A 9,997-nucleotide genomic window follows, 5' to 3' on the forward strand; every position below is an offset into this window, starting at 1 on the left:
AGGTGAAATCAAACTTGCTTAACGCAATGCAATATCACCAATTTCTTATATGAAGCAGCAACAGCAGTAGCTGTTTTATTTCCAATAGTAGTCTCTAAATAGTTCCTACCTACAACAAATTTGTATTTTTGTTTGCTTTTTTAAACAGCACATAAAGCCTGATGCACTCTTACAGTTCCATGTTGTGTGGACAGCTGAGAGAAATGCCACCTGTTATAAAAGAGAGGCTGGCCAGATATATTTGTTAATAAACAAGGACAACACAATACTGATGTTACACAAGAGGCACTGATCCTGGCTTTATTCACTTAAAGATACATCCAACATTTGTTTTAGTTCATTCTTCAAATTCAAAATGCTTTTAAGAAACCAGCTATAGAACCTTGACTTTTAACCTTACTGTGTTGTCAAGTAGTTTTCAAATTGCAAATAAAAATGATTTGCCAGCAAAATTGGATTGTATATTAGTATATATACACAAATAAAAGGTTAAAACTCAGACCAGAAATCCTTCAATTTCAGACATTTGATGAATCATTAAATTTAGAATGACTGTATTTACTCAGATAAACAGATACTATGGTTACATGCAGGAAAACACCAGTAAGTCCCATCATAACTACTAACCCTCTGCCAAATTATTTCCTATACTGGCATTACACCTTGATTTTAGGGAGTCAATAAGATGGAATCCATGCTCCAATGTAGTACTAGAAAGTGTGCTCCCCTATTCCCAGCTGGTACTCAACAGTTCTGACTAAATTACAACAGAACAGCAACAGAAGAATCAAAAAGGTGACAGCATTATTACATGTCCCAGATATTAAAATGTAAATATGCAGATTGGCGTGAAGGACTCATACAGATGCAACTCTTCTTGCTGGAACTCGCTCCTCTGAAGGAGGTCTGTTAGTAGTGGAAAGTAGTGCATGTTTTACAGTGTGCAGCTTCAGTACATCAACCAAAACTGCCTGCGACTATCTTCCTTTAACTTGACACTAATTTTGCACTTCCATGTACAAAGGATCCAGTATGCAATAAATTTACCTGTAAACAGCATTACCTGTAGCCCTTCTCATTTTTTTTACTGCATCAAATTCAACTTCTTTTTAAAGTGGTACAAAGCACAAGAATAAATAAGATGCATGTATTTCTCCAAGTGTCAGTAATTTAGTACAATGATAGCGTGCAAAGTTAACAATACAATGTAGCTCCATCTACTTACAATGTTGAGATATAGTACATACAAAGCACCCAGGACTCATCTTTTGAACTACCTCAAAAGCATGCCCTCCCTTAATAAACTGCACCAAAGTGTCCGGATGCATTTAGCCCACTCCCATTTCTCATAGCAGTCAAGCAGGTTAGGAATTCTTATATTCATTAAAGAACAGATTATCTTGACACTACATGATACTAACCAGCATTCTTCCTTTTGTAAAAGTGGCTCTTCTGTTCAAGCTATAAGCTCCCTAAAAAGAGGTCTGCTACAGAAAAAGAAAACATACTTCAAAAGTGTACCTTAGGTCTTATTCTGCTCTCGCAGAAATAATTCAGTTTTAGAGTCTGCATGTAATCATAGTGAAACTGTTTGCAGCAATTATCAGATACAATTTATGGAGAAAAAAGGAAAAATACAAATGAAAGACTCTCTCTGTTATAATATCTTTAATTTATCTTGCACTTTTACAGAACTTTGAATAGATTAAAAAGCACCTCCTTTCCATCACGCTTCTCTGACAGTTGGTAAAATATATTCAATGAGCAAATGTGAACAGCTTGAGGATCTGCATCTTGCAAGGATTTCATAGACCAACCAATCAAAAGCCAAATTTCTTGGTAGCTTTTACAATCTTTTTTTTAATAAAAGGTAAATCCACTCCGATTGCAAACCTGTCCAGTCATCTCTCCCCAGAACACTTTGCAAAATCCAGTGTAGATTAGCAAACTAGTTAGCTTTGGCACGGAGCTGTGCTCTCTTGCCTGTGACAGCCTGGAAACCAGTTTTGATGCTGGCGACAGAGCAGCGAGAGTGGCAGGTCTCACACTGCAAGAAATATAATCTGGTGTCCTTCTGTAGGATTGTGTCTGGTGACCGGCACGTATGACATGTGACATACTCCTCTGCAAAAAAGGAATTAAAAAGGGTCTGCATTACCACCATTGGAAGGGTTATTGTAACTTAATCTCTTTCAAAAAAAAAAAAAAAAAAAAAATGATGAGGACTCTGAACTATTTCACTTCAAAAGACAAGACAAAGCTAATTACTGTTATAAATCCCTGGGTTAACAAGGAGTAGCTTTCCCCTGTCTTGAGCACTGATACCAATGCTAAAGAGAATTCTAACTAATTCCTTTACTGACTGCAGATGTCTTCCCCTGATGAGGCAGCAATTCCAGATGTCAACATCACTCAGAGTACCAACATGGCTTTTCTAAACACCAGAGCTACACTGCACAGAATGACAACTAGAGAGCTGCAGCAGCAGACCTCAAAGTTTCGTTTTTGACACATACTGGTATTACTACATAGATTACCATGTAACATGTGTTAGTCAGAGCTCACTGTTACAGTGTCCTCCATATGCCCTTTGCCAAGACAGAAGAATGAGCCTGTCAAAGACTGGCAGAAATCAATGGCAGAGTTTTTCCACCAGTTTTACCAACACGTGCTCTGTGCCAGGACAGCAGGACAGAAGAAGCCAATGACCCCCTCCTCTCAGTTTGACCATTTCTATCAGAATCAAGGAAACGAATTACTCCATTACAAAGCTGAGTATGAGCCAACAAACGTGTTTGTTACACAAAAGCCAATAGCATAATGGGCTGTATTAACAGGAGTGAATTCCTTCAATTGCAAATCAAGGGAAGAAATTCTTCTGCTCTGTTCAGCACTGAGGCTTCACCTGCAATGCCATGTCCACATTTGGGCTCCACACTAAGAAGGGTTTGGACAGTTTAGAAAAGGTCCAGAACAGCACAACAAAAATTATTAGGAACCTGGGAAGCAAGATCATAGAAAATGAGGGTTGGAAGGGATCTCAGGTGGTCATCTAGTCCAAATCCCTGCTCAAAGCAGGACCATCCCCAACTAGATCATCCCAGCCAAAGCTTTGTCTAGCTGGGTCTTAAAAATCTCCAAGGATTGAGAGCCCACAACCACTCTGGTAACCTGTTCCAGCATTTTACTACCCTCCTACTAAGACAGCTCTTCCTAATAGCTAACCTAAACTTCCCTCGCTGCCACTTCAGACCCTTTGTCCTTGTTCTGTCATCTGGCACTACTGAAAACAGTCTAGCTCCATCCTCTTTAAAACCCCACTTCAGATAATTAAAGGTTGCTATTAAATCCGCTCTGTCTCCTCTTCTCTAGACTAAATAAGCCCAGTTCCCTCATCCACTCCTCAGAAGTCATGTGAACCAACCCCCTCACCATTTCTGCTGCCCTCCACTGGACTCTTTAATTTGACCACACCCTTTCTGTAGTTGGGGACCCAAAACTAAACACAGTAGTCTAGATGTGGCCTCACCAGTGCTGAATAGAGGGGAATAATCACTTCCCTTGATCTGCTGGCAACATTCTTACAATGAGCCCAGTATGCTGTTAGCTATGGCTGCACGAAGCTTCAGTCCCCAGTTCAATTCAGCAGAGACTTGGCCCAATTTGGTGACCAAATCTCTGAATCCAAATGAATCAGGGGACACTTGCATCTCTCCAAATCACGGTAGCAGGCAACTTATGAACGCTGAAATGCTGGGGCACATGGAGTGTCTCTCAGAAGCATGGGGGGCTCCCCAGCACACTCAGCAGCAGACCCTGAAGTGGACCAGAAGCACTTCTGATCCACTGGGGAGCATGCTGGGGGCCCCTCCCTGCAGCCCCTGGCTCAGCAACTGGTGCTTCCTGGGCCTAGGGGAGTACCTGGGGTCCCCCTGCGGCCTATCGCTGAGCCAGCAGGGTGCGGGGGGTGGGGCATGTGTACAACCCCAAGGGACCTGGAATTGCTTCCAATCCACTGTGAGGTTTGCTGCTAAGCACATGGGGGGCCCCCAGTGCACTCCTGTGGGATGCTCCATCCTCCCCAACATCACAGCATTCATAAGCTGCACCTGGTACCTTGAGGTATATAGAAAAAAAGCATTTAAAGCTGTGTGTCTGGCCAAATTGCTGAGTCTCCAAATCAGCATCAAATCTTCAGATTTGGTCGAACTGAATCACGGACAGTGATACGAAGCAACAAGTTGAATCACTGTCCCCGATTCAGGCCAAATCCGAATCGAATAGGGCCCATTTCGCACACCCCTACTGTTAGCCTTCTTTGCAATAATGGCAGAGTTGGCTCATATTTAGCTTATTGTCCACTGTAACCCCTAGGTCCTTTTCTGCACAGCTGCAGCCCAGCCAGTCAGCCCACAGCCTGTACTGGTCCACAGGATTGTTCCATCCTAAGTGCAGGACTTTGCACTTGTTGAATGTCGTGAGATTTTTTGGGGGCCAGTCCTTCAAATTTGTCCACTCTAGGTCATTCCAAATCCTAGCCCTACCCTCTAGAATATCTATTACTCCCCCCCAGCTTGGTGTCATCTGCAAGCTTGCTAAGGGTGCACTCTATGCCACCTTCCAGTTTGCTGATGAAGGCACTGAACAAAACCAGCCCCAGGACCAATTACTGAGGCACTCCACCTGATACTAGCTGCCAACCAGACATTGAGCCATTGATTACTACTCTCTTCTCCTGATGATCCAGTCAGTTTTCTATCTACCTTACAGTGCAAGATCTATGAGGAAAGGCTAAAATAACTAGAATTATTTAGCCTGGAGAAGACAGGATGGAGGGAGGACCGGATAACAGTCTTCGAAAACCCTTACAAGCAATTAGAGAAGATGGAGATGGATGGGCTTTTCTCTGTGGCCACAGGGGACAAGACTAGGAGCAATGGCCTCAAAACTGCAACAGAGGAAATTTAGACTGAAGATTAGCTGGAACTTTCTGACCATAAGGGTGATCAAGCATTGAACCAGGCCACACAGAGAAGTTGTAGAATCCCCATCTATGGAAATCTTCAAGATCGAATTGGACAGACACTTGGCTGGGATGGTTTAATCAAGGATGATCCAGTCTTGAGCAGGTGGCTATACTAGATGACCTTGCAAGGTCCCTTCCAGCCTTACTTCCCTATGATCCAGATACTAAAACTGTATAGTTTGGCTTTCTTAGCATAGTATCTATGGCAGATAAAATACATTAGCAAAATGGGATTGGTAAACATCTGCAGAATAGTGCACTATACTTACTGATATATCTTCTCAAGACATTTTCTATCTGTTTCTGTTGGAATCTTCCTTTGATTACAAGTTGGTTGTTACCATCTATTGAGCCACTAATTTAAAAGAAAAATTAATTCAGCACTGTGCAAATCAGAAAGACAAAGCAAGCTAGAGAGCGCAAAATTAGGGACATGCAATAAGTCAACTGATGAAGATCTGTCCTCAAGAGTGCTTAACAGCAGCTGATTTTATTAATTTAACCTGGGTAAATGAAACTACTGAATCCTTGGACACATCACAGGCATTTGTCAAAGTGCAACGTCATCCAAACATAAATCCTCTGTGTGAGACTTGAAATACTGCTACAATATCCATGTACTCTGCTCATTAAGCTACTCAACCAAAGGATTTCTCCAACAGCACAGAGAATGCTGTAGTAGCAATACTAGGTAACTAGTTTTTTCAAACATTGCTAGCTGAAGAACTCTGGTGACTTTTCAAACAAAGTTTTAAAAGCTTTTCTATTGAATTATTTTCAGGTGAAGGAGCTTGAACCCTGAGCAAGCACGCCTTAAGAACAGCAGTCACTGTGTAACTAGGTTAATGGGGCTTCTGTCTGCATATCAGCACTTTATTTACCTCTTGAAGACAGCTAGCAACTACTGTGCAGTCTGAAACATAACAAATTTCAAAAGTCACATAACGTGAATCACTGTGCAATTCTTTTATGCTGTAACATATGGCTTAAACCAGGGCGCTCTGATTTTTAAGCTGCTATACCACAGAAGCCAGAGTCTCCTCCCCGCCCCCAGTGCATGGATGCTTACCATGGCACTGCACTGCACATACAGGAACCCCAGCCCCCACCCACAGGTTCCTTTGCTGCACCATAGCACATAAACACCCCAGGCTGCAGGTTCCACCAGCTCTGATGCACCTGCCCTCTGGCATGGAAACAGGAAGAAGCAGCTGGAGGAGGAAGAGAGAACCTGGAGAGGAGCAGCTGGAGTTACTAAGGAGGTGGGGGGAATGCTGGGTGGGATGATAAGGGCTTCAAATTATCCCCTTGCTGGCTGTATCCAACCTCTGAGCTGCCAGTTCAACAGCATTAGGTTAAAGCCATTAACAACAGTATAACTTCTTCCCTGATCTACTGCCCCTCAACCACCTAGAATCAAAAGCTGTGGACAGTTTCAGAAACAAGATTAAAATGTGCACCCTGGAATCTTTGAACCAAGTAATATATATTTGATCAAAATAATACAAGAAACTCAAATGTAATAAGTCCCTTACCTTGTACCCAATTCTGCCAACAAAAATGCCAGGAGATGTTTTGGCTGACGATGTAATCTGAAATAAAAGGTTACATTAATTTTAACCACTACCTTCCACAAAAACATGACACTTAAGCAAGACTGACAATGTAAGGCCTTCTCAGCCTGCCAAACCTATTTGCAAAGTGCCAACACAAGGAAAACTGACTTTTCTTTAGAGAAACAAAGAGGAGACAATCACATACTACCATGGGCACAGAAAGGCCCAGCCACCCAGAGCAGTGGTTTTCAACCTGGGATCCACAAACTCGTGGGGGTCTGCAGACTATGCCTAAGGGGTCGGCAAAAAGTGATTATGATCAAAAGTACACTTACAATTCAAAAGGGGTCTGGTACCTCCATTTGAATATATATTTTTTTTTAGGGGCCCACAAATGAAAATAAGTTTGAAAACTACTGACCTGGAAAGTTACAATCCACAATTCCAGTCCTACTTTTGAATGAACTGTCCTATGAACAGTTTTCCTTGTGTTGCATACTTTTACAAAATGCAACATCTGACTGTTACATAAGCCTCCCAGAACTACATTTTATTTTTTTGTCACAACAAGGGTTCTAAGTAGTACAGGAAAACCACACTACTGTCTACCCATTACCCAGACAGATCTTTAAAGCAGCCAAACTTACAGTTTACAGATATCTGTAAAGTTGACAAATGATGTTTTCTTGGTTCCTACTCTTACAACCTGTGGAGGTTTCATGACGAATTTTCTTTTTTCCCCAGCTACCATATCTGGATTTTTTTCCCTCATGATGTTAAATACTCGATTCAGCAACTGGAAGAAACATACATTCACACCACTCATAGCCTTTGTCACTGCACTCCATCTGAGATACACATCATTCTCCCCACTACCCAAAAAAAATGGGATTAATTTTCTCAGACAGTGGAAAGGGACATTACACTTCCAACTCAGGTTCCCCTCAAAAACATTTAAATCTTGTTTAAAAGAGTATCAGTGTTAATTTTTGCACTTGTTTTTCTCAAGACAATTTATACCTTACATTTTCTCAATCTATACTTACAGATTTTTTTTTTTTTTTTTTGCTTGTTACTGCTAAGTTCTATCTTGAAAGATTATGCGTCAATTAACTAGCTGTGGGAGGGATTTTTTAAATTCTATTTTTATTTAAGTACACACATTGCAGACTGGATCCTGCAATTTGACCCACATGAACAAACCAGTGTCCCTGTAAGTCAGTAAACAGAAAGTTCTTCTTCACCACTGGATAGAACTGCAGGACTAAGGTCTTTTATAAAAGGTGTGATTTGGTTTTTTTATTAAAAAAATTATGTTTGTAGTTATTTTTGTTAGTACTTTTAAAAGCATTTAAATCACAAATATCTAAGAATTAAGACAAAACTAGAATGCACAGACAGAATACACTGGTATTGGTAAACGTCTAGAAAGAATTTTAGACTTTACCTCATCATAAGTGTAGTCCCTTTCTGATCCTGCCCATGCAGGTCCAGTCTGAAAGCTAAAAGAAATTCCATCATCTTTTTTGCTGTCTTCATCCTCCAAAGCTGTAGAAGATGACAAGTATTTGAGATGCAAAAAGCTGTTAGAACAGCAGAATACCTTGAACACCACTAATATTGCTTCTAACAGTCTACACAGAAGTCTCAACAATGCGGTTGGAGTGAAGATTTTCTTGTATTTGTTAACTGACATGAACACCAATATTTAAACTAAGCCTAGACTGCTCCATCACAGTCTTATTAGCAGGGATCTGAGTTATCCATTTGCTGTGGGAAAGTTCAGATTTCCTCCTTCAAAAGAGAAAACTGGATTTTCCTTTTTAAAAGAGAAAATACTTCAGGAAACAGCAGGTGCCCCTTGCTGGCTGATGGCGTTCCAGCCTACAAGAAGCTGCCTGAGGCTGAGGAAAGTAGGGGAAGGGCGACTGAAGGCAAGGGTGTTACATGTCTATGTGTATGCACATGCATGTGGCCAGCATACAGCCAAGCAGGGTAGTGGGAGCAGCCCCAGCAGCTGGATGCAGGTAAGTCTACAAGGGGCAGGAGCTGGAAGGCTAGGGCTTGGGGATGTTGGGAGGGGAGTGGGGAGGCATGGCAGGAGTGCCACAAGCCTCCCCTCCTCTTTCCTTCAGCCCACACCAGGGCCAGATTCGCTCTGTTACCGCCTGTACAAGTCAGAGACGCTGCAGCCACCATACTCTAGCCTGGATGGGACAGGGGCAGTGGGTCGAGAATGGGACTACAAGTTGGGAGTAAGAGGCAATGGCATGGACAACAGCATGGCATATGAGGGTTGCTCAGTGACACAAACTAATAGAGGAGGGAGCCACAGCTGGACCCACATCCTGGTGAGCACAGGAGGCAGGGGGAGGCCTGATTTTCTATGATAAGAAAAACCAAAATCAAATGCCAAAGAGTACAAGTACTTAGGACATACTTTCTAATGGATTGAGGCATCGGTAGACTTCCAAGTTGATTGAGAATGGTAAATATACCAATAAAGCATTGTGTTCAACCAATACACACACACACACACGCTTTTCATTTTAATGGTGGAAAAGCACAGATTTTGGTTTTAATCAGAGAATTTCCCACTTTTAAACAGAAAACCAGAATCCCTGCTTATTAGTTTGTTATTAAAAAATGAACAGAAAATTGGCACGTGAACTGCAGAACTCTTAAAGGGGGAGAATAGGTACATTTCACATTTTCAACTATAGCACCAACCAGGAATTAAACTCTCAGGTAAGGCAACTGTACTATTACCTTCATCCTTCTCCAATATTTCATCTTCATCTGGAAATTTCACATTCTTCTTCTTTTTCTTTTTATTACCAAGCATAATACCAAAGTCATCTTCAGGTTCTACTGACTCTGGCACATCTCCCTCAATCTTTAAATCCTGCAATAAGAAAAAAAATAAAATGCAATCTATACGTATGCATTAAGTGAAACTACTCCCCAACACTGCAAACTGGAAACAAGATAGAATATATTTAGCACAGTTCTCAAATCTGATAGACTTAAGTTTGAAGGAATATGCTAAGCTACACCAAAGATGAATAATATTGTCTCACACTCGGATTTGGTTCCAGCCCGAATCGGGGACAGCGATTCGATTCATTGATTCGGATCACTGTCTGCGATTCAGATTTGGATTCAGCCAAATTGAAGACTCAATGCTGATTTGGAGAATCTGCAATTGAGACAGACACAGCTTTAAATGTTTTTTTCTACATACCGTGAGGTACGAGGCGCAGCTCATGAATGCTGGGGCAGATGGAGCGTCCCACAGGAGTGTTGGGGGTGCTCCCTGTGTGCTTGGCAGCGAAACCGGAAGGGGACTGGAAGTAGTTCCGGTCCACTTCTGGGTCTGCCAAGGAGCAGGCAGGAGGCTGGCTCCAACAGACCC

General features: G+C 41.8%; 1 protein-coding gene across 1 annotated transcript in view; it reads right to left on the reverse strand.

The window, feature by feature from the left end:
* Window positions 1–269: 269 nt before the first annotated feature.
* The window catches only part of EIF2S2 (eukaryotic translation initiation factor 2 subunit beta), a 21,259-nt gene continuing 11,531 nt past the window's right edge, over window positions 270–9,997 (reverse strand). Inside the window, exons 4-9 of the mRNA XM_019539724.1 lie at window positions 9,352–9,487; window positions 8,030–8,130; window positions 7,230–7,378; window positions 6,562–6,618; window positions 5,296–5,381; window positions 270–2,124 (exon numbers count right to left, since the gene is read on the reverse strand). Coding sequence (XP_019395269.1) covers window positions 1,949–2,124; window positions 5,296–5,381; window positions 6,562–6,618; window positions 7,230–7,378; window positions 8,030–8,130; window positions 9,352–9,487 — 705 coding nt within the window. The 3' untranslated portion in view covers window positions 270–1,948. The remainder of the gene's footprint in view (window positions 2,125–5,295; window positions 5,382–6,561; window positions 6,619–7,229; window positions 7,379–8,029; window positions 8,131–9,351; window positions 9,488–9,997) is intronic.

The sequence above is a fragment of the Crocodylus porosus genome, unplaced genomic scaffold, assembly GCF_001723895.1.
Source record: "Crocodylus porosus isolate Cpor-Errol unplaced genomic scaffold, CroPor_comp1, whole genome shotgun sequence".
Classification (NCBI taxonomy): Eukaryota; Metazoa; Chordata; order Crocodylia; family Crocodylidae; genus Crocodylus; species Crocodylus porosus.